General features: G+C 42.7%; 2 protein-coding genes across 4 annotated transcripts; both read right to left on the minus strand.

The window, feature by feature from the left end:
• Positions 1 to 129: 129 nt before the first annotated feature.
• On the minus strand, positions 130 to 17,385 carry atf2 (activating transcription factor 2). Of its 3 annotated transcripts, none has more exons than XM_069702593.1 (12): positions 17,348 to 17,385; positions 16,668 to 16,740; positions 15,557 to 15,653; positions 15,359 to 15,477; positions 15,149 to 15,271; positions 14,641 to 14,819; positions 12,958 to 13,072; positions 11,397 to 11,489; positions 8,395 to 8,631; positions 7,602 to 7,808; positions 5,142 to 5,247; positions 130 to 2,055 (listed from the first exon to the last, which is right to left on the minus strand). In XM_069702593.1, the coding sequence occupies exons 2-12, from the start codon at positions 16,713 to 16,715 to the stop codon at positions 1,829 to 1,831; spliced, it is 1,551 nt and encodes a 516-aa protein (XP_069558694.1). In that variant the 5' UTR covers positions 16,716 to 16,740; positions 17,348 to 17,385; the 3' UTR covers positions 130 to 1,828. The 3 variants fall into 3 exon arrangements, with proteins under 3 accessions (XP_069558694.1, XP_069558695.1, XP_069558696.1); XM_069702594.1 differs by having other exon boundaries at positions 17,266 to 17,355; XM_069702595.1 differs by lacking the exon at positions 11,397 to 11,489.
• A 1,086-nt stretch (positions 17,386 to 18,471) lies between these two features.
• Positions 18,472 to 20,410, minus strand: atp5mc3a (ATP synthase membrane subunit c locus 3a). The gene is made up of 5 exons (XM_069702597.1): positions 20,341 to 20,410; positions 20,037 to 20,136; positions 19,368 to 19,442; positions 18,923 to 19,107; positions 18,472 to 18,805 (listed from the first exon to the last, which is right to left on the minus strand). The coding sequence occupies exons 2-5, from the start codon at positions 20,073 to 20,075 to the stop codon at positions 18,691 to 18,693; spliced, it is 414 nt and encodes a 137-aa protein (XP_069558698.1). The 5' UTR covers positions 20,076 to 20,136; positions 20,341 to 20,410; the 3' UTR covers positions 18,472 to 18,690.
• Between the last annotated feature and the right edge of the window lie 4,032 nt (positions 20,411 to 24,442).

A 24,442-nucleotide genomic window follows, 5' to 3' on the forward strand; every position in this document is an offset into this window, starting at 1 on the left:
AGATGAGACTTAGAAATGTGCTGCTGCCATTTGTTTAAACTTTCATCATTGACAATTTATGATTTTCATCCGATCTGTAGTTTATTCTGATGAATTCAGGGTGGGGAATTAAATGGAAGCAAAGCTGGATTTTAAAGAGTTATTAAAAGGTTTATTACAACAACTTATCAATTCAAATTGTATACAGAACTTTCACGTTACGAGTACACTTTCAACACAGCGTCACACCCCGCAGTGAAGCCGAGGTAAGACAAATAACCAAAGCTTTCACAACTCAAGTTGTAATAACTTGTTTAATGATATTTATGAGACGTTATCAAATAAACAATTAAATTCTCGCAGAGAATTATTATCTCATGCAGATAGCACAGAACAGTTAAACTTTAAAAAAAATAATAATTTAAGAAAACAATGTGTTAGCTTCTCGTAAAACTACACAGTAGTGAGCCAGTACAGACTAAGAGAAAAGGCAAACTGACTTCATGGTGTGTGTGATTTGCTTCTTACAATTATTTAAATGACAAAATGCTCACAACTCTTACAGAACCGTAGTGAGTGTAACTCTAAATACGTGATGTGATTCCAGTTCACATCAGAATGATTTCATTTTACACGATAACCTAAAGAGTCAGCGAGAGCCATTTCCTAAGCAAAGATTGTTCAGGTCAGTTTTAAACCGCTAACAGACTTCATGTGATCAAAAGGGTTCAGCTACTGAATCCAGACAATCCTATAAAAACAAAGTACATCATACCAAGAAAGATCACGTACAATGAGTCATCGATGTTATTTACAATGTTTTTTTTTTTTCTAAAAATGTCGTCTAGACTTGCAATTATGAAAACAGCCCGATGTCCTTCAGTGTTTCTGCAGTAGACACTGAAAAACAGAAGCAGGAGATCTCCTCTACTGAGCAACGGTGTTCATGAGACCCTTAAAATCGGAAGAGTACAGCAATCAAATCAAGCTAATCTGCATTAAAAAGTCATTTATACAAAAAAAAAAACATTAATGGCACTGAATGAAGTCAACATCAGCGATGATTGAGTGGAAAAGGTACTGCGATCCTACAATCACTGCTTCAGGAACAATCAAGACTACAGGTGGAATGTTCATGAAATAACACATTTCTAAGCAGCTCACCTCCATTAAGACTATTTTACAGGCAGAGGTGGAGCTCGAACATTCAAACGGCACGATGCGACTACAGCTGATCTCGCTCACAGAAAAGTTTGAAATCTGATTCAGCGAGTTAGGTTTGTGTCACGTGTTCAAATCTACTTCTAAAAAGCTGCCGGTACTTCACGTGTTTGACTGTCAAAACTCGTAGAAAGTAAATGCGTCATCTCTCAAATATGTGCAAAACAATAAAATAAATAAAAGCAAATTACAAAAATGTAAGGAACTTCATCGTGAAGATACAAAAGTCATGAAAACAAATACGCAAACAAATTACAGATGAGCCACAACAACACTTTGGTAAGGTCGCTAACGATTCACCGATCGGCCGTTCGAGCCGATCGCTTTCAAATAAAAAAATATAAGATTAAAGATTAATAAATAAATCACACAAATACAAAAACATTGAAGAACCACACGTTTTACATCTTACACCTAAAGTGCCTGTTCTTTTGTCTTCTTCAGTTCCAGAGAAAACATTGCATTTTTAAAAAGCATTGCCTACGAAGTACAAAATGGACCAAACGTAAAAGAAACCAATCAGGAATAAATGAACGACAGTACGGTCCCAACTGAAGCTGAGCGAGAGCATCGCTCTTCCTCTGTCTGTCGGAGAGATTAGTTGGCGCTCGGGCACAGTTCGGCTCGATCAACTCCCCGAAGGCTGAGAGTGGGCGGCGCCCCTCCGCGGCTGAGTCTCCTCTGTGCTCTGGTTGGATGCGGCGGCGGCGGCGGCGGCGGAGGGGGCGGAGCCCGCCGGGGTCGTGGAGGAGGAGCTGACCCCGTTGGAGGTGCTGACGGAGCTGTGCTGTATGGCCTCGTTCTGGGGGCTGCTGGGCACCGACATCTCCTCGCAGCTTTCGTCTTTGTCAGAGACTGCGAACGCATCGGAAAAACAGTCGTTTGAGCAGCTACGACTTTTGATCTCAAAAGGATGCGATCCAGAAGGCTCGGGATAGCGGCGTCACGCAGGCCTAATCAGATGTAAAACAGCTATTTGCATGTAGTGTATGCAAACCGTTTCATTAATCCCCATAATGCTTCTTCTGCACCCTTCCTTTAATTAAAGCTCCAATGTCAATTTAAACCCACATCATAAGGGTGCATTACATTCTGGGGCATGTGGCAGTGTTTCCCATCCCTAACTGCATTCTCATTTGTTTTTTGTTACCTTGCCAACTACTGCAGCGACAGATGATTACAGCACCTGATTTTAATGATGCTCACACTGGAGAGTAGGGAAGACTTGGAGTCGAAATGCCACCAGCTGTTAGGCAGTTGCATTGAATTAATTGGATCCTGATGGAGGAAAAAAAGACTCCACTCTCATGCTCTGTTTCATAAAGGAATAAGGAGCACAATGATAATTAATATTTCTAATGATATGAAGTCACTTATTATGGCACTTGGTAATTAATGACTGGGTTTTGTATTTGAGGGTGTAAAATAAAGATTCCATAAGCAAGAAGATGCAATTAAAGTGCATTACAAATGTCATCACATTGGAGGCTCCTTGACTGGACTTTGACCGTGTGATTTAGTGCAAGTGAATGTCAAAGAGCGATAAACTCCCCGGCTGTTTTACCGCGCAGAAGGTCAAGCTCAGAATAAATCAGCCTGCTGGTTTTGTTTCATGTTCAAGGGAGCATTATTACTCCTAACAACATTAAGTTGTGGCTGGCTGATATTTCGTAATACCCTAAAAAAATTCTGGTTCTCCGGGCGGACAGAGCTTCTTTCCGCTCTCTGGGTTTCTGAAGTGGGGTTCAGATCTGTAAACAGATGGACAGCTTGGTGTGCCAAGTGAAAGCATGTCCTGGCTTGTTTGTGGGGCAGTCTGGGTAATTTCCTCCCACCTGCCATGGCTACGGCTGGGCAGGACGATGAAGGGTATTACAGGGTCTGGAGGGCAGTGCAGCCTCACGGGATATTTAACAGTGAGAAAACAAGAGAGCCATGAGTGAGAGCCATGGATCAGTCAGCATTATATAATATGTTTTTACTAATTAGTAAAAATAGATTATTCCAGTGATTTCTTGCCCCAGGAGGTAATTCTGCAGTTGTCAGAGGATAAATGGAAAGACTGTGCAGTGTGTTCAAATAAACAGAAGTTAGAAAAATTACTTCTGCATTTATGTTGCAGTTGAAAGTGTGTGAAGACGTTAGCTATTAGTTACAGATAATTGACTGACTATATCTCCAAGACACTAATAAACCATTCAAATAGGCAAATGCAAAGTCAAATATTAGCTGAGGCTAACAAATACACCGTTAAAATATGTAAATATGATGCCACGGTAGCGTGGTGTCCCCATGTTCCACTGAGGATGGTTTCGGGATGTGTTCGCATCCTAACGGCCGCAGACCTCGGCTTCATTTAGGAAGTATTGCAGCAGCAGCGTTTAACAAATCAGCATCGACCACAACACGAAGCAGGTTGTGCGCTGAAGATCGAACACCGCTGCCGTCGCTGGAACTACATTTCAAAAGAAACGCTCGACTTGAACGTCATCACACGTAGCCACCCTCACTACTCCCTGATTGGTCCACCCTGGACATGGGATGAAACATGGATAAAACATGGAACAAACATGGAACAAACAACAGTGGATAAAAAAGTGGAAAGCTGCTTGGAACTACTGGATAAATGGTGAAAAAGTTGAATGGAGTGAATAAATTGTTTAACAATTCATCCAGTTTAAAATCAGTTGAAATGAACATGTGGCACAAGGCTACTTGAGCTCATCAAAGACGGCTGAGAATCGCTGGATTATTTCACTCCTGCCATTCAATTGGACTTTTATTTTCACTCTCACATTAGTTGGCTTTCCCTCTCAGCTCATTGAAAATCTACCACCCCTGTCATCATTAACCAAACCGATGAACTGAGGGATTCGGAAGAGGTTTTTCCAAACGGGATAAAACGAGCTCCAAATGTCATCCTTCACTGAGGTCTAGGAAGACAGGACAGACACGAGGAAGATGACCCAATTCACGAGCAGATCCGGCTAAAGAAAAACAAAAAAAAAACAATCTGCACGGCACCAAATGAGACCCGACTCTGACAGCCTGGAAACCATCAGTCCCATAATGCACATGACGTGTGTCTGTGGGATGGTTAGCAATAAGAGATGCATAATGAACAGCGTAGCTCGGTGGACGCCCCACAATGAGATCTTTCTGCAGTCTTGTCGAGCTCGCTGCTTTAATGGACTCATTTCAGCAGCAATCATTGTCAATACAAGTCAGCGGAGGCGTTTAGAGCAGCTTGGAGGAGGGGGGTGGGGGTGGGGGGTTCTGGTTCTGGCTGCGTTCGGGCTCATCTGTGAGGGAAGGTGAGTTATGGCCAGAAAATCAGAGTGACAGAGCCGCGGTCGGAGGAAACGAAGAAAAATAGGTGATATAATTCTAAATGAGACGGTGTGATGACACTGTGCTGCACCGGCTGACAACAGGAAATATAAGTGAGGAAGCTGCAAATGGCAGAATCTTCTCACTTATTTAAATATTCATAAAGATGATCATTGGGAGATAAAAACGTTAAAAATAAAGATTTTAATTACCTTATGTGGGTGCAACAAAAAAAAGAGAGAGTTCACGCTCTAAACATTCGGTTTGTAAACATCGTTCCTGAAGCAAACAGTGGAAATTTAACTTCATCTAACAAATAGTTATCTCGGTGTCAAATGAGGGGAAAACATGTTTTGTGTGTTCCACCTGTGGCTTCTGAAAAGGAGCGAGACAACGCCAGCGGTGAGAATCAGTCTCCAACGCCATCGCCCATAAATATGGAAACTTTGGCAAAGTTTTTCGAAAACAAGTAGAAAATAAGGGACCTAATATGTCAATAGCTCTTTGTGTTTGGCCATAAGTAAGACATGTCCTTGTAGTGGTTAGCCGGAGCTCATTTTAGACACGTTTCACTGGAAGCCTCGGGCTGAGAATAATGGAGCATTACTCACTGTGATAGCCAGATTTCTTCTGCATGGCGGTTACAGGGCAATCTTTATGAGCCAGAAGAAGCTGCTTCAGCTGAGCCACTTCGTTTCTCAGCAGGGTGACTTCATTCTTAAGGAGAGAGGAGACACACAGCGGCACTCGATAAAGTGGTCACTCTGTGTCAGGTGACGGCATGAAGACAAACACAAGACAGTTCAAAAGCTCCCAAAGTGATTTTCCCACATGAGACACGTAGAAGGTCCGATTTCAGCCCCTTTCTGTGAGAATCAAATATAAATGAGCCTTTTATTTACATTTAATTACAAATTTTGAACCAAATTTTCAAAGTGAAGCCGGACCGCTGATTTTTAGATATTTGATTACTTCAATATGTGGTGCCAACATATTGGCCTTTGACCCCTGGTGTACACACTGCACACATAACACTGAAAATAAACATGTCAGAGAGACAAAATGTGGATCTCAGATGTATTTTTTATGTTTTATTTCTGTCCTGTTCTCCACCAAAGTCTGAGCCGATAACCGTTATGGGTGAATGTTCTCAGGCAAGTTGCCCGTCTAGCTTGAGTCTGAACTCCAAAGAGGCAGATGGACGTTGAGCTGAACCTCAACAGGATCCTAAAGCATGTGTTGACACAAGGACCTTCATACATACACTGGAGTGTGCCTCTGGGCCCTCTATACACGAACAGCTCTATCTTTACTCTCATGCCGATTATTAAAGGGATCAGCGGGTTAAAGTCTGAGGACCTCCGTTGTTACAGTCCGTCCGCAGCATTACTGCAGATAAACTCATATTTTCTCACGCGAGAAACGGCGAACACAGAGAAAGGTAACAATATGATGAATGAATTCAGAATAAAGTGGGATGCACTTCTTCATTTATGTTTCTCCTGCACAATAATTATGGGCCTTCACTGGCTGCCGACCAGCACATTTGTCAGAGGTGAACTGTTCGGATTGTCGGTGCGACTTCGTAGATGCCGCTGAGATTTACACTCGCGTGTCGTTACAGCTCCCGAGGGAGCCGAGGATTTCTGCATGTCGTAAAAGAGAGCCACATTACGCTGAAGGTGACTTTAACTGGATTTAGAGCGGCCGGGGGCCCGCAGAACACCCATTGGCAGATTTAAGCTCCTTCTCCTCTCCTTTAAAGGACTATGGGTGGCTCAATCTATTAGTCTAAAAGCAGCCAATTTATTTGATTCCATCTGCTTGCTGGTGCTGGCAGGGCTGAACTACTGTACGACAGATTTAAACACAGCTGGAAGGAGTCTATGTATCACATGTAGCCAACACCGTATTCACTGCGCTTCCACCATGACTGCTGCCATTTACAGCCAATACAAACACAGGCGCTCTTTTAAATCGCTTCAAATGAATTATAGAGACGAACCTTTTCCCCAAAAGGTGACATGTTTGTGCTTTTGCCTGCAAACCGGACTAAGCTAGACTTTGAAGAGTTAAAACTTGTTTTTAACTTTGTGAATAAATCGAAATTGAGCAAATGGGCCTTGGGTGATGTTGGAAGCTGTGAGCTGCCTGGTCTGACACCTCATTAAAAAGCCAGTTAAGGATGATGTTAAAATAATTGTGCATCATTAGAGGCAGTTTCGCTGATCAGCTGGGCCATGTCAGCATGGGGGTTTTTTACAAAAACTGCACTGCTGATTAATGCCTTCATATAAAGCGCCCTTTTATTCTCAGCCACATGTTGTTTCCTTCTTTGTAGTTAACAATGAAGCTCTTTCTATTTATAACCTCATTCACTTACCCATCCTTCCCTTTATTTAAATAAAATATTAAGTAGCGCTGCCATGACAAGTGGTGATAACTTGTTTTTGATCCACGTATTAACAACAATAACCCCTTTGGTTTCCCGCTGCCGTGTATCCCCTCCTCCACCCTGCGCATCTTACTCTGCTTTCATAGAAACATAAGACAGTGAGCAAATAAACACCACATCTCATTTAATTGTCTGGAACACCGATGTGCCGCACCCCCGGCTCACACTTATCAACAGAGACAGCAGATACATGAACTGTTTCGAACTTGTCAGCATCAGATCCTAATTGCTTCCAGTGAAATGAAGGTTCAAAAAGACACCTTTCCCTCGGAGATTTTTGAGGCCATTCGGTAAACTGCTGAGACAGAAGCGAAGACACGCTTGTGTGCGGCTGACATCTGGAGGATACATCTTTATTGGCAGGGACATATCGATGTAAAGGGCTCACACACCGCTGCTGTCACACGGCAGCTCTTCTTAATCGGCTTTAATGACTTCATCACCGCAGAAGGGAAAAGTCTGTGTACACGTGCTTACACCAACAGCACACAATGGTAAACAGACGGACACGCCTACGAACACAAACCGGCACACGGACGCATCCGAGCGCGAAAACAAAGACGGATGAAGGAGCGCTCGCAGCATGCAGCAGCAGAGAGGAAGACGGAAAGCCAACCTGCAGTTGTCCGTTCATGGAGTTCAGGTCGTCGGCCTTCCTCTCCAGAGACTGGACCCACACTTTCCTCTTCTGCCTGCAGCGAGAAGCTGCAGCCCTGTTGCGCTCCAGAAACTTGCGCCGCTTCTCATCGGGGTCCTCGCTTGTGGTTCTGCGCCGCCGCCCCCCCGTGCTCGGAGGGTTTTGCGCAGGGGGAACCGGGGAAGCCTGTATAGCAACAACAATACAAACCGTTTGTTCTATGTACTCAGTCTGATATGTCTTAATATCTTAGTGAAGCCACTGTGATGTAATGTGTTATAATGTTGTGCTTACAAAAGACGTTAATGCTCCTACAAATTATACTCGAAGATCAGCTACGACTTATGCATCTAGCGTACATTAAGTCTGAGGTATTATACAAATTTATTTGATATTTGTTCTGACAAGATACTTATAGTCTCTCTAATACTAAAACATGAGACATACAATATAGTTATATAGACTGAGATCTTTGAGATTGTAACTTTACGTAGTAAGAAAATTAAATCAGGAACTATCTGACTGAAGAATAAATAAACAAGACGGTAAATCTGTTATTTAATGCTACCGTGCAGCCGTACGGTACACAACACCTGGTCGAACTACGGCGACACGCTTCAACCAGTAAATATGGTGCTTTAGTCTTGATAATGTGCTTTTATAAGCAGTAAATTGTCCCACACACAGATTTAAGACACAGAAAAGAAGTTTCTTCTGAAGGACACTGGTGAGACACGAGTAAAAAGACAACACTGTGGTCATGAATACTTACAGGTGTTTCTGTGGTGGAGGTGGCCGGCTGCTGCAGGGAATGCTGGGACGGTTCCTCGGTTGTGGGCAGGTGAGGAGCCGGAACCAGAGTCAGGACCGCGGTCGGGGTCGGGGTGGGGATCGGGATCGGAGCAGGAGACGCGGGAGCAGCAGTGTGAGTTACAGCGCTGCTTTGGACTTCACCACCGTCTCCATTGGTTACCTGAGGAAGCTGCTGGCTTAATGTGGCTTTCAGTTTCTAGGAACAGAAATTGTCACAGAGAGAAAACAGCCAAGAGATGAAGTCAATGCCATGAAAAGGAGAAGATACTGAACCAAAAGCTTTTAAAAACAGGAGTTTAAAAACTATATTTTTGAGGGAGGAAATAAATAAATAAACTTTCCTATAAGTTAAAGATGTGCAAGGTGTGATAGTTGCCCACATGGACTCATCAAACTCAAAATAAAAAAATCTAAATAATTACTTCAAAGATAAAACAATAACACTTTAATTAAAACCTGAAATATTCTCCTGTTAATAAAATCATTTGTAGAAGCTCAGTTAGCAACAATCAGATGTATTTGAGGTCTCTACAGGTGTTGTACTCCTGACTTCGGGCAGTATATCCTCTTCCTGAAATATTTTCTCAAACTCTGTCAAAGTGCAGATGTGTAGGACGTGTTTGAATCTCAGCAGCATTTCTACCTGGTTGTCTTAAAAACGGCACAGTGCACATCACATCGAGGGAATAACCCGCCGTTGGGATTATATCACAGACCTATTCAGGCTGCTTTTAACACACACAACACTTTTCACCATTAAGATTTAATTGAATGTGAACATGTGCATGACTGAAGCTGTAGATTGCTTCAAGTGTGTCTGATCTTTTGGGAAGATTTTAATAAAACTAAAAACTCAAGAAATTTCAAAATACACCTCAATAAACAAGTTTACAAATGTAGATTATGTGAAATATCCTCCTTTACTCTGAATCGACCCACAAGTATGGTAATTAAAGAGGACACAAATCGGAGTTAAAAACAAATCCTGAAAGAAAGTAAAACTAATTTTATAAAGTACACTTCAATGCTTAAAATGAGCTCGCAAAGACAAAAGGCTGTCAATGCAAATGTAGCACGCTCCTCATATTTACTTTGCATAATTGTAATCTGGTAGAGCCCGAGCACATGATGTGACCCTAACTATCCCAACAAGAAAGCATCTCATTCACAGATCGGCGTCCGCGATTCACAGGTCGACTCCTGAAGCATCGAGCAAACAAGCTGAAAGTGAACAAGCCTTTGGAAGCAATAACAAAGTGAGAGGGAAATACATTTACATGAAAAAACAGAGGACCACATTATTCTAACAACTACCTTTGCCAGACCAATCTATCTACCAAATTAGTTTATCGTGTAATACCCTTCCAGAAGCTCTTCTGGCAGAGGCGAGATATTATTCTCTTGGAATGGCCCATAGAAAGAGGGAAAAGCCAGTCAGATTCATATTTCATCTCTGCCATGGAAACCTCATCAGTGTAATAACCCTCCATCTCATGGGTGTTATTCAACCATCTGCTACTATATTACTTATCTTTATTTTGCAACTAATTAACAGCATAATCTTCTAAATTCAGCAAGTTAATTATCATTATTGTGGTCTTTGCAGCATCATCAGTCCTTGTAAAGTGCTGTCTCCGCGCCCCCTTGAGGGGCGGGTGAGGAGGAGGTGTGGTGGGGGGTGTGGGGGGGAGCAGGTTGAGCTGGGGGTCTGTTTTCTTGACTCAGGCTCATTAGGTGTTTGCTGATGAGCTGAGTGCAGTGGGAGGAGGCGTGAGTGAGAGGAGGGGTGGTGGTGTGGTGGTGGTGGTGGTGGTGGGGGGGGGGCAGGTCAGGCAGGATTCTGCTGAACAAAAGGTTCCATGCAGGGTGAGGCCGACTTAATGTGTCTCGCTGAGCGTGTGCCAGGATGCCCCCCAGCTGGCTTTCGCTGCTTGCCCCTCCCCCCACCTGCCCCCGCCCCGCTCCGCCCCCCGGTTGACTGCGTGCTGAGCGCAACGCTGTCTCCATGTTTGTCATCTCCGTACCCCGTGATCCCCGACAACTCCCTGCCCCTCCCTTCCATCCTTCCTCATCATCCTCCTCCTCCTCCTCCTCCTTCTCCTCCTCCTCCTCCTCCTCCTACTCACCAGTCAGGATCAATCCTTCCCTCCTAAACACACACACACACACACACACACACACACACACCTCCTCTGCAGTTTAGCTGTTAATTTCCTCAGGCAGAGCATGCTGCGAACACTTACAGGTCCTGTGATCCGTGCTTCATCACGTTGCCACTGATCTCCCTCACAGCACTTTATATCGCTGCCCTTCAACCATCACTTTTAATACGCTACAACAACACTGCTGTGACTGTCTTCTCCCCACAGACACATATTTGGAACACTTTTTTTTTTTTTTGTACCTGGATTATGTTAATCCTGTTGGGCGGGCAGTAATGAGCACTTCTATTATTGATTAAGCTACACATTATTGTTTGATTAATCATTTGTCTATAAAATGTCACAAAACAGCAAAATATGCCTAAAAACAGCAACTGGTTTTAATGGGTTTTTCTTTTGTTAGCAAAGCTTCTTTTATTATTAATGTTTATTTTTGCCTGATATTGTTTTTAATCCTGTTCTGTACAGCAACCATGAAACATATTAACATTTCATTTATTTTTAAACCAGAACATGTTTGGCATTTTGCTTAAAAAATGATTATCATAATTATTCAATGATCAGAAAACCTGGTGATGGAAAGTGGATCAATTAAAGAAAAAGGATTAAAAACCTAACATTGTTTTTTTGGAATACTGCAAACCTCACATTCATCTTTCTCAAAGAAAGCAACCTTATTGTTCTGGTGTCGGCAGGCTCTCTCATTACCTCGGTTCTTATCATCTCTCTCGGATGGGAAATAACAAGAGTCAACATGGAAATGATGCTTAATGTAACCGGAAGAAGAGATAATAAATACCAGCTTGGCTTCTGATTGGACGGGCTGAGGCTGTGGCGAGGGAGGTCCTGGGATCCCGGGGACGTTAGGCACTACGGTGACAGGTCTGACAAGCTGACAGCAGAGACACAGACACAGATCAGCACGGAGAAAATTAGTCTTCGGCGGTAAAAAACCAGGCAACACACACACACACACACACACACACACACACACACACACACACACACACACACACACACACACACACACACACACACACACACACACACACACACACACACACACACACACACACACACACACACACACACACACACACACACACACACACACACACATACAGCCGTGGCAGGCTCTCAGAGTTTCCTCATATCTCAGCCTCATTAGGTTGGATGGCCTGTTATTTTGCGGAGGCAGCGCCACATGGAGATGCCGTGTGCACGCTAATGAACCTCTGCCTGCCTGCGTGAGAGCATATGGACGGGGAGGCTGAAGAGAGGATGGAGAGACACGAGTCAGGAGGCCAGACTCAGGCCTCCTCTTCACAGCCGCTGACAATGAGATGGAGGGAGGTGGGGAGAGCAAGAGAGGGAGAGAGAAGAGGAGGGGGGGATGATGGAGTGAAAGGGAGGCCCACTGGTGGTTCATGTTCTCCATCTCCTTTTGCTCTTCCTATCCCCACAGACTGGGAAGATGGAGGTTTCTCCCTGCTGTGCCGCTATCAGGAGATAATCATCTGCTGCTCAGTGTTCCACAAAGACAATCAGGGCTACAGTGAACGATAAGACAGGCCTCCACATGGGGGAGTCCAAAAAAAACCATCCACGAGACCTTCGTTTACAACATATTTCCTATATGAGACGCTGTCATGGGTTGCAGTTATGCAAAACACAGCAGCAGTACCATCTCTCTGTTGTGCCAGAAATCAAGAGAGACGATTTTAACTGTACAAGGACAAATAGCAGCAAAGTGTCCTGGACGGACGCCTGCTGCGCTTCTGCCAAATCCTGTGTCTTTGCCACAATTACACTCCGAAGTCCATTATTTCACTCAACCTCTCCTGCTTTGAACTCGCTGCCAAATCTGAGGTGCCAAAGTTGTAAACAGTCCCGCTGTCCAACTGGAGGAAAGAAAATACGAACGATAATAATGCATCACTACAGCTTAGTTGTCACTTTAGAAGGATTTCAATTTTACCGACACAACTGTCCCTCCGGTTCAAATTTACAATCGGAATAATAAACTATCAATGAAACAGTGTTATTCCCCCATAAATGATGTGTTATGTTATATGGAAAAGAGCAACACTTCCCATATAAATTTGACTCAGACTCAGAGCAGGAAGTCATTCAATACTTTTGTTCATTACAACTGACAACTGGGCAAACTCCTTCTGCAGAGGAAGATGGTGTGATGTGCTCAAAAGCTCCACAACAGCTCCTACATAAACTTTGCAACAAGACTATATTTTCTTGTTAGTTGGTTTTCGCCGTCTTTCTTCAGTGAGTTAAAGGTCACCGAAAGCACGATTTCACACACACTGAAACAGCGTTTATAGAAGACATCCGGCGACACTCACAGGGATCGTAGATGGAATATGTACACTTGAGCTGGTAATGGATGCAGGTATAGCAACGGGCATGGTCTGGCCGTTAGGCAGCTGTAAGAGCACAGGGAAGGTACCAGACACCGGGCTGGAGAGGAGAGACAAGGAATCACAATGAGGCACACAACTATGCAGTTAACACACAAAACACAAAATGTCTCACAGTGCAAACAAGGATGAATAACATCATACTCAGGCAACAACTGATGGAAATAAAAAATGGAGCCAAGACAGAACCAAAAAAAACACATAAATAAAAACTGAGAAATACTTCTGTAACGGAGCAAACAATGAAATTAAGATTAAGATGTTCCACGTGTCATCAGTATCGCCCATATATTGATCTGTGGCTGCAAAGTGATTTCAGTTTGAGGAAAACGAGGGTTTTTCACTAAATCATCTGTCCGACGTTTCAAACATTCACTCTTCTCTTTCAAGCTGCACTGAATCAAACAGAGCTTCCAGTTTTCTCTCATTCAGGGAGGGATTTCACGACCAAAAAGACAAAAGATAACTTTTTTCAGGTACAAATTCCCTCAAACAGTACCAGCCTCCACCGAATACAGGTTTCACCTCAACTTTACAGCCGGTCCAGGATTTCACAAGCTTGTTTTGTGACGCTGCAATCAGAAATGCCAGATTTAACGTTGGCTTTTCTCATAAATTACGATACAATTTGCACATTTTTATGTGATTTCTTTGGTGGTAAAATTGCAGGGATTGGCAAAAAAAATTGCACGTCAAGGAATACAAACAGGGATTTTTACAAACTAGTGAAGAAAGAGTCATTTGTAATTACTTCTGTGATAATAAATGTGTTGCTCATCACAGAAATATCTGGAAATATTCTAGTTCTCTTTATTTTCTGAACTTAAAAGTGATGCAGCTTTGCAAAACATAACCCTCTGTGACTGCAATGTAGAAAACATAGGCTACACCTTCTGTAAAAATAAGTGCTTTAAATGCTATTTAAATAATATTAATTAAACACATATACTGTAATTATAAGGTAAATTTGGTACATTTTCCTATAAACCCCATTACGTCTTGCTTAACCTTTTTTTTTTTTTTAGTCAATCAGCTTGTGGTTTGTTTTGATGATGGTTTGTTTTGCCTCTAAATTAGGAGTTATTGTATTAACTGTTATATGTCTTTTCAATGAGGTATTTTTATGAAAATCTGACTTATGATCCTGGAATCCATATAGTTATAAAATGTAAAACGTAAAATAATACCGTCTCTGGAGCTAAAGTTTAACCACTACAGCTCAAAGGAGGTTTTAATTTCCCACCTCAGTCAAGGATTCAGCCAAATTGTAAGTGCTCGATGTTAAAATCAAAAATTGGCCGGGGTAGTAGCTCAAATTAAAGTGAGATCATTGACAGGGATGATTATGTGAAAACCCATTCATTTTTTTCACTATTAACGTGTATATATATATATATATATATATATATATATTTGAGCAACACTGATTTTTGTCTTTGAAGATGACATTTATGAGGTTTACAGCAAAAAAAAGTTCCCGCAGAGTGCAAATGAATCAAAAACAAACAAGCACATGCCTCGTGAAATACCAACCAAGACAAAACTGCACAAAAATGATTTGGAAAAAGAAATGATGATTTAATAAAACTAGGATTTTAGGTTACTTACACTATAGGCCTATTAGTGGATGGGACTTGGGTAATAACAGAGCTAGATGTTGGCGATGGGAGAGCTTGCTGTATTACAACATTAGCCTCTGAGGTTGCTAGAAGTACATTGGGAACTTGGAGGGATGCAGGATGGACTATAGTGGATGTTGGCAGTGAGGCTGGCTGCAAAGATAAGTCCTGGAAACATCATACAAGACCTTAGCTGCAGGAAGTGTTTAATGAACACCAGATCACTTAATTGTTTCTTAATATATGATGCTGCTCTTTTCTTAACATTAGGACTAGGAGTAATTGATTGGTGCAGTACTGTTATATATATATATTTATGTTAGTTTTCTGTGTTTCCAATAGAGAAAGAAACAAGATGAATGTTCCCACCAGCAGATCTACAAATTCCAGAGTAAATTACCGTTTACAGAAACAGGAGAAGATCCGTTATCACAGCCTTCCTGTAATCACTCGGTGGTTACCACGAATACCAGAAGCATCTGATTTAAAACATGTACCTTGTCTTCATTTGTAGTGGACTCGGGATGAGGAAGAGGGCTATCTCGATGGGCCTCTAAAGCTGTGGGTTCACTTTTGTTGCGTATGATGGGTGTTGCGAGAGGTGATAAATCCAGCGGTAACTAGAAACACAAAGAGGAGCAGATCAGCGAAGGGCCGAGTCTAAACAGGTCAGAGGATCTGCTGGTACGTTTAACGGTGACAACGACCTTTTTGACGTCGTCTTCCGTCGCTTTTTTGAAGTCATGGTCAAAAGGACTCGCGAGCTCGTTGAAGAGGCCGACCTCCTCGCAGTTCTTCAAAAAGCGGGTCGGTGTCGGGGTTTGGTCTGCAACGGAGGAAAGTCTCAGTACGGAGATGTCAATGCGAAGCATTAATTACATGTAAATATCTCACTGAGCACTAACCAGCGATGATAACACTGTCATTCCTTGCCGGACCAAACTTCAGGGTCATCTCATGTTTGTGTTTGTGGACAGCCAAGTGGTCTTCATTCGTGAATCTCTATTTAAGGGGGGGGAAATAAAAATTAAAGCAGACTTGACGATGAAACACATTCATCACATTTTATTATTACCATATATGTGTAAAAGTATTTCGACCTCTGGAGAAGCTAAATAATAAATAATCACCCAAGTCACTGAGTTAGTTTTGATTCTCCCTACAATGATTTCTTTATTCGGCTCAGGTGGTTCCCAAAGTCTGAGTCTTATAATACTGGTGAACATCCTGTGACTGTAATGATGCTGCAGCACAAACTACAGTCTCTAATAACTAAAGAATACATTTTTAGTGTGTGCACAAAATAATCACTTGTTCCCAGAGAATAAGAAGTTGTTCCCACAGGATAAAACGTGTTAATACAAGTTTACATTTTTTTTTTTTGTTTGTTTATTTTCTTGTTTAAATCTTTGCACTATTATTTAGTTTAGTTTTAATTTAATTATTCTATTTTATTCTATTTATTGTTTATACTGTGCATTTTTATATTTAATATTTTACTGTTGGTTTATTGCTTTCCTGTACCTATAATGCTGCTGTAGCGAAATAATTTCCCCTTGTGGGATTAATAAACTAACTAACTAACTAACTAACTAACTAACTATCTATCTATCTATCTATCTATCTATCTATCTATCTAATAACCTCCTCCTACAAGATAATAATTTGTTCCAACAATAATAATAAGTTGTTCTCTTACTATAATAAATTGGGCACAGTTTAAAAAAAATAAAATAAAAAATAAAAAAACACTTCAGGGAACTTTTGAAGCTCAATAGAACTTGATGGGTCACAAAGCACATTTTGTTTTTGCCTTTGGGTCCAAACAGGTGTCTGTAAGGAGCATCATTTTGGACCGAGGTAACCTGTGTGATAACAGAGGACCTACCTGTCCACACTGTGTGATAACAGAGGACCTACCTGTCCACACTGTGTGACAACAGAGGACCTACCTGTCCACACTGTGTGACAACAGAGGACCTACCTGTCCACACTGTGTGACAACAGAGGACCTACCTGTCCACACCCCGGAGCAGTACATTGGAAAGGTTTGTCATCACTCATATTCAGGAATTCCTGTTACCTCGTCCTGAAATAAAACAACAGAACCAGTGAAACATCAGCTGTGCATCAGCTGTTTATCAATACGTGTGAAAGCTGGAGCTAAACTTAATTTCAGGAAATGAAGAGTTGATAAGGACTAAATGAGAAGTCCTGGGGGAGGGAGGGAGAGGACATTTGGACATTTGGACAAAGCGTTTGTAGGCAGGGCGGCTGCTCCGGTTGTTTACACCTCGGTGTCGTCATCAGGAAACATCGCCGGTTCCTTTATTTTGGTCCAAACACGCGCCTGAAGCGGGACATCGACCCCCCCCCCCCCCCCCCCGCGGGGTCTTCGAGCTACCGAGTCTCCGTGCAGTAAAACGCTGCAGACGGAGAAGACATCACAACAAAAACATGTCCCGGGTCTCCACAGAGGAGCCGGTCACCTGCTCCGGGCGCCGCGTTAACATACGAACCGCCCGTCGCCATGTTAGCACCTAAATATGACTGTAAACAGAGGACGTGTCAACGTTTATTTCGAGGCCGTTTCCTTGTATCGGAGCACAAGTACCTCGCGGTCGTAGAAAACATGTCTTTAACTCCTGTTTTATTCCGTTTTATTCCCGTTCCTGTCGGTTTAAGTGCTCACTTACCCCTCAGCCACAACCCTTGGTATCCACAGTCCCACGGCTGCACCGAAATATCGCGAGAGCAGCTCGGCGTCTTCCGGAAGCGTCACACTCGTCACAGAGAGCCAGGCTGCAGTCTGCATGCTTTCTAAGTCACCTTCAACAAGTAGATTTGCAGCAGAAATAGAAGATTTAAATCCACACCAGATATGTTTTAAGACAAATTAAAATAATCTGCTTGGTTTTTTTTTAACGTTAACGGGTCTGATCCGTGTTAAAATAGTCGTTTTAGTGCTCTTACTGTTAATACTGTGGTCACAGTGGACCTTGGAGCTTCTTCATGTGTTTGCATGTAGTTTATTCAAAGAGTGCATTGTGGTATCTGTTAACTTTTAATATCAACTTCCCCAGATTAGGGTTATTTATTATTGAGTATTAGTAATACAAATATGTAAATAGAGGTTTTAACCGTTATGTTTTCACCCAGATTGTATATTAGGATATACAAAACTTAAAATATTTAAAGAAAATTGAGTTTTTGGGCTACAATGGCTTATTTATATCTTCAAGGTTTTTTTTGTTTGTTTTGTTTTTGGAGGTGGGATGATGGGTTAATGGTTTAGTCTCTGAAAAGTAAACCACCCGTCAGTAGTTCCTTCAGGGTGGCATGTTCAAACTAACATTCAATATGTATATTTAGAGAACACAGTAAAACACTTTCTTTTTTTTTTAAATCAAGACAGCAGCTGTTAAACATTTCTACCTAAAAAGTGACTTAAATGTTCATAACGTTTAAGACTTTACTGCCTCAACGTCCAGCCTGAGACGCACCCGGAGGTCGAAGGACTCCAATCCGCCAGCTTCTGAAACCTCGCGGGGGACTTTTGACGATTCAAAAAAAGTCAAAACCCATCATTTAGCTCAATTAAATCTAGATTTATTCAGTGGCATTTACAAAAGCAAGCGCGTACTTGCTGCCTAAATACAGTACCGTTGAACTGCAGCTGAACCAGGAACTCGTTAAGGTGGAACCTCCAAAAAAAGCTGACGTGTGTTCTGATGGAGAAGAAGGCCGATCCACAGAAAAGATGAAAAGCCAACCGACTTCCTGCCGCATGATATTCCAGACATAAACATTACCGCCGTCCTTAAATAGTCAAACATGTATTTTAATCACGTAATTTCTTACATTTGTACAATACATGTTTTGCTCATTTGGACACGGGCGTCCGAAAAGACTTGAAAATGTACATTTCCATGACACCAACACGGAACAATTTTGGTATCCACAATCAAATATGTAGTCACGTTTTGTAATGAAAGTGTTATATGACGGCAAGAGGTCGTTTTCTTTTTGTTTTTGTTTTTCACATAGCAAACAGGATGAGGAACGCGACCATCAAACAGAACAGTCCCATGGCTTCAGACAGGGCGAATCCCAGGATGGCGTACGAGAACAGCTGCTGCTTCAGAGACGGGTTCCTGCCGAGGAGGAGGAAGAAGCAGTCAGGACGGTCGTCACGGCAACCACAAGGACGGAAAATACACGTTCTTAAAAAAAATAAATAAATAAATAACGCGGCGGAGACGAAGACGAACCTGGCGTAGCCGATGATGAGGCTGCCGAACACGGTGCCGATGCCGGCGCCGGATCCGGCTACTCCGACCGTGGCGGCTCCGGCGCCGATGAACTTGGCGGCGGTGTCGATGTCCCGGCTGACGGCGCTGGTCTGGAAGCCTCTCGGGGACAGATGGCCGACGAGGCTCCGCGGCATCACGGCGTCCTGGGAGGCGGGGACACGTCCAAGACCGTCAACATTTCAACGGGAAAATAAACTGGAACATTTGTGAACACGCTGTCAGACGGGACATTTTGTACTTTCACGAGTCGTTTAAAATAGTTTAAAAACTCGTTGAAATCAATACTTCGAAGACGAGTTCTTCATATTTAGGTCTTTGTGTTGGACTTTGTGTCTTTGTGTTGGACTTTGTGTCTTCTGCAGTGTTGAAGGAACCCCGGAGGAATCCTGCGTTTCTGTCCTACCTGTGTCGGGACATCGGGCCGGGACAGCACGGAGGCAGACAGGGGTCTGTAAAGAGCCCGGGAACCAGCACGGACCTGCAGGTGCAACAGGAGGACAGGTGTCATTAAACACACCGCAGCTGGGACGAGGTCCCGAGGTCCCCCCCCCTCCCGAGACACATTCAAAAAATGTCCCCCCCTGTCAATCACAGGAGACAACACTCCTTTCAGGGGTTCGTCCACTTCCGTCGTGATATTAACTGGTGAGCTCGTGCCAGTCTCTCCAACCAGCAGGTGACCTTGGCACGAGACTAAACCGCTAAGCTGGTGTAGGTGGAGGCTGATGGATGGAGCCCAAGTGAAGGAGGTGGGTGGTGTTTGCAGGCCGGTGTGTCCCACGGTCGGCTCCATCAGAGGGCGTGAATGACCTCCATCACTGAAAATGTCCGCCGTTATATATATATATATATATATATATAATTATTATTAATAATTATAATAATTATTAATATTAATTATTATTAATATTTTAAGTACCTTTCAGTGAAAAGTCTCCCCGGACATCAACACTGTCATTCAGACTCGTAGCATTAGCTCCGCCGGCCCGCGGGCCTCTGAAGGCCCGCCGGACGGCTTCCGGGACATTTTACCAAAACCAGATTTCACAGCTCGAGAAAACCCAAAACTCACCAGAGCCGGCGCGGACACGAACTTTGCGCAGGCGTACATTTTCTACGGAAGGTGGTCAGAACCGGTTCGGTCAGACAGCGGTGTGAAAGCCCGGGTCTCTCTGGGGAGGGAAGAGCGGAGAGAAGGATTAAGGTCAAACGGGTGTAAAAACGCTCCGCAGACAAAATGAAGGCGCCCGCGTGTTCGTCCGCGTCCGCGCCGCGCGCCGCCGTCGCCCGCGCGGCGCCACGTGAAGCTGGAAGAGAGGATGAAGCGGGATTTCAGACAAGATGCGCTTCTTCATTCAAACTGCCATCACACTCACCGACTGCAGAGGTCGAACCACAGTGGAAGAGTGCGCATGCGCGGCGCGGCGCACGCAGAGGCCCGGATGACGGCAGCGGAAGGTCGTTTCACAGAAACTTTATTGAGCAGGAACACGGAAGCAACCTTCATTCACAAAACAATGGGGTTGTTGTTTTTTTGGGGTCATTGTTTGCACATCTATTTATTTATTAATAGATGCACTTTTACTGTGTCATTACGTTTAAGGAAACATATTCAAAATGTATTTTCCTAAAATTTATTATTATTTGAAATTGACCGTCTCAGTCCGGCTCCATAAAAACGTTGACACACAATTGTAATATTGATATTGCCATTGATTTTGAAAAAGTAATAAAATAATATCGCGCCAGATGCTGTAAGAGTAATATTAATATAATATATATATATATATATTGGTAATATAATGGTATTACAATCCCATTTAAGGTTTGACGCAGGTGTTATTCATTGAAGAATAAGTCCAGTGATTTTTCAATTTGTTCAAAGTCCCATTTAAAGACCAAAAAAAACAACAAACTGATCCTACTGACAAGTACCGTCTTGGTTCCTGTAACCTGTTATTAATTATTTCTTTGCACCATAAACCTTTTATTGTTGTTCAGCGTATCAACGAACACGGGTACGGTAATTTATTTTGAGTCAGTTCACACGTGTGGTGAAAATACACAAAGCACCAAAGCCAAGCCTGAAAACATCCCTCAACAAATACAGAACTCACAATATCGCTCTGCAGCAGCACGTTGTTCATTTTGATTTAAGTGTTTTTACAGGATTTGAAAAATAATACGAATATAGAGTTTGGCCTCAGTTTTTATGGCTATATATTTACAATATGTCAATAATGATAATGATAATTAATCTAACTGTGGTCCATATGCTTTATAGAACCTAAACTTTAGACATAACTGGACCCAAGCAGCAAAAGTATTAATATGGAGGACATCACCACAGATGTATTCAAATCACAGAGAAAACACTAACGTGTCTTGCTTCTTTTGCCACGTTGGTCCCACAGCTGAAGAAAGGTGCAATTTCAGGCTTGTATGAAATATCAAGTCAAAAAATAGCTTCACAGAAGTTTCAAATTAGCCTCCTTTAGATTTATTGGGAGTCCCAGTATGGTCTCAGGCGTCAGGACGACTTTTAAGACTGTAACTGGTGACACTTTTGATTTAATTAGTGTGATCCAGAATTTAAAAAAAAAAAAGTACATTAAAGTTTTATCTTCTGGGGAACGTAGATGACACGGAGAGAACTGTACTGCATCCCTTCTCCGCTTTCAGCTAGAGACCGAATTCAACCTGAATTTCCGCATTAGTTTTTCTCTCATAACAAAAGCTCTCTGCTCGCTGTCCACTGCTATCACCTGTTGTACTGTGAATTCAACACAGTGTCTGGTGGGACTGACGGCTCGGGGCCCGATCTGTGCGTCTCACCGGCTGACGGTGGAGCTGTAGGCTACCTGCACCAGGCAGATTTGTAATCGTGATGAATGACTCCACAGCAGCTGGTCTGTGATGGAAAGGTAATGAGCATAGGGAGCCCGCCTTTGCTGCATGCTGACTTAAAGAGGAGAGTCCCAGCGGCTCCTCAGGTATGATCTTTTCAGTTTTAGAACGAACACGAAGCCACAGATTCATGACCTCATAAGAATTGAGTGGAATCAGTCAGTAGAATCTGTCTGCATGTCTATCTGGAGCTGGTTCACATTACAGGGCTGAAAGTAGTTCTCAAAAACCTTTCAAATGATTTCCTGTTATAATGTATTAAAAAAAAAATACTAATCAAACCAAAAACCAAAGAAAAAAATGTATCGTAATCTGGTTAAATTGTGGTTGATGCACAGCAATTAGCATTATAACAAGTCACAAACCTGTTATTGCACTGTGACGTTAATGGCCGGTGAGCCGAACACGTGGATGGAGTTTGGACCCAAGAACAAGGTTGTTCTCAGAAAGGTCCAGCAGAGGGTGCAATGGGGTCTGATGTGATCATAGCCTTTGTTGCTGGGGTCATGGTAACAGCACACAGAAGAAGAGGAACACAGGCTTTGCACAACATCGTTATAAAATATAAAATATAATTATAAAATCTTAACTGTCTATATATAATTATTGCTTCAAACGCACCGAAACAATAATCGTACAGATGAAATACTTTTATCCCATTTTTGTGATACTCTACCTGGTTTAGTGTGAACATTTTAATCGCCCTGCTAGTTGTGTGTGTGCAGAAGGAGAGATCCTTTAAAGGATATTTAATTCCTCACTGCTGATACTGAATATATGAGTACGTGCGCAATGTAAGATCAAACAATGCACCGTTGGGCCGAGGCGTTGTGCAGCAACTTATAGGTCAGAGCTAACCACATGATAAAACATGAAGACTTACAATATATTAATTGCAAGACAGCACATATCAAAGTGGCCGTTAACTACCTGAGGTCAATGTCATACTGTCTAATTAACCGGGCAGCGGCTGTGTGGTCCTACATGGCTGTGGAAGGTGGAGATAGCAGCCGATCACACACACACACACACACACACACACACACACACACACACACACACACACACACACACACACACACACACACACACACACACACACACACACACACACACACACACACACACACACACACACACACCCTTTGCCCACCTTTTACTTCCTCCCATTCAGAGGCACGCACGCACTCGCTGTCTGAGTTCTTGCACAGAACACTCCGAGACGTTCCATTTGCATGCCCGCCCCATCAAGCTGGATGCACTCAGACTGGTAATAAAAGGCATTGACCCCCTTAACCTTTATGAATTACAATTTGTGCCTGCAGCACGTCCTGTCAGAGGCCTCAGAAAAGCAGGCACCTCAGCCGGGGTGTGTGCGTGTTGTTTTGCAGTTGTTAAGGAGAGGGGAAAAGGTTTTTACAGCTCCTCGTCGGAGCTCCTGACAAGCAGGGAGGAGGCGGTCTGACAGCAGGAGCAGCGTGGGGAGGGACTGCAGCGCTGCTGATGGCTCCATGCTAATCTCCATCCCTGGATGCTGCACGAAACCACTGATGCGCCTTTCTTTGTCAAGACCGGGGATCCACAGCCTGTAAGGGCTGCAGTTCACCTGTGTTCCAGCTCCGGTTTCTGACTCCACCGCCGCCACGCAAACCTTTTTTAAACAGTTTGTGGGCACGAAGAGAAAGCAGGAAATTAGACCCAACTACAGGATGAGAACACTTGTTGATCGGTTTGGGGTAAAAAAATAAATGACAGGGATTGAACTACAGGAGATGAGGGCTGAAAAAAAGTATTTTAATCACCAATTAATCGAACAATTCTTAATTCTCCATTTCTGCTTAAACCTTATTGAATTGGTTTTTGAACATTTGCTGATTTTCTTATAGTGTTATAGTAATATTTATATTTGGCTTTTGAACTGTTGGTTGGATAAAACAAGGAAGTTGATGTTACTTTAAACTCCAGTAGATTATATTATTCAATAATTTGTAGTTTCTGCTTTGAAAAGTGACAAATAAAATGAATTCATGATGAAAATTGTTAAGACTGATTGCTAGCCAACTGAATAACAAATTCTTTGAGATTTTCCTCATCCACTTTTAAATTTAACAAAGCATCCAAGTGTTATGTATTATATTATATTATATTATATCACGGACGTGCCGGTCTGATAAGCCTGCTTATTTACTCATTTAGGTAATTTACTTCTTTTTTTTTTTCATAAAGTGTTTTTTTTTCACAAACACTAATTACAACAATGACATTTTTAACAATATCACATAAAGTCCTCAGAGGAACGTGTATCTCTGGTTTCAGTTTCTGTTCTGGTACTCAGGTGAGTCGCACTGGTAACCCCCCCCCTCCTCCTCCCCCTCCTCCTCATCCTCCTCATCCCCCTTCCTCCCCTCCTCTCCCCCTCCCTGGGTTACTGTAGAAACATGGAGGTCCAACATGGCGTGCTCCATGGAAGAGGACCTGCTCTCCATATATATTAAATGCTCATTCAAAGGAGATGAAAACACAACGATTCTTAATTTCAGGTGATTATACACGAATAAAAACATAATTATA

Source organism: Brachyistius frenatus, unplaced genomic scaffold (genome assembly GCF_029030835.1).
Source record: "Brachyistius frenatus isolate BFR_SWC_R1_liver_20210118 unplaced genomic scaffold, ASM2903083v1 Contig_42, whole genome shotgun sequence".
NCBI classification, from domain to species: domain Eukaryota; kingdom Metazoa; phylum Chordata; class Actinopteri; family Embiotocidae; genus Brachyistius; species Brachyistius frenatus.

What these genes read in the sequence shown, in the direction of transcription:
- atf2 (XM_069702593.1), bottom strand. Translation starts at nt 16,715, where the DNA reads ATGAGTGATGACAAACCTTTCCAATGTACTGCTCCGGGGTGTGGACAG. An exon ending in CTGCTCCGGGGTGTGGACAG is followed by an intron (nt 15,654 to 16,667) that starts GTAGGTCCTCTG and finishes CCCCTTAAATAG; the next exon opens with AGATTCACGAATGAAGACCA. An exon ending in CCATGAACGGACAACTGCAG is followed by an intron (nt 5,248 to 7,601) that starts GTTGGCTTTCCG and finishes TCTCTCCTTAAG; the next exon opens with AATGAAGTCACCCTGCTGAG.
- atp5mc3a (XM_069702597.1), bottom strand. Translation starts at nt 20,075, where the DNA reads ATGTACGCCTGCGCAAAGTTCGTGTCCGCGCCGGCTCTG. An exon ending in TCGTGTCCGCGCCGGCTCTG is followed by an intron (nt 19,443 to 20,036) that starts GTGAGTTTTGGG and finishes TTGCACCTGCAG; the next exon opens with GTCCGTGCTGGTTCCCGGGC. An exon ending in CTCATCATCGGCTACGCCAG is followed by an intron (nt 18,806 to 18,922) that starts GTTCGTCTTCGT and finishes CCTCCTCGGCAG; the next exon opens with GAACCCGTCTCTGAAGCAGC.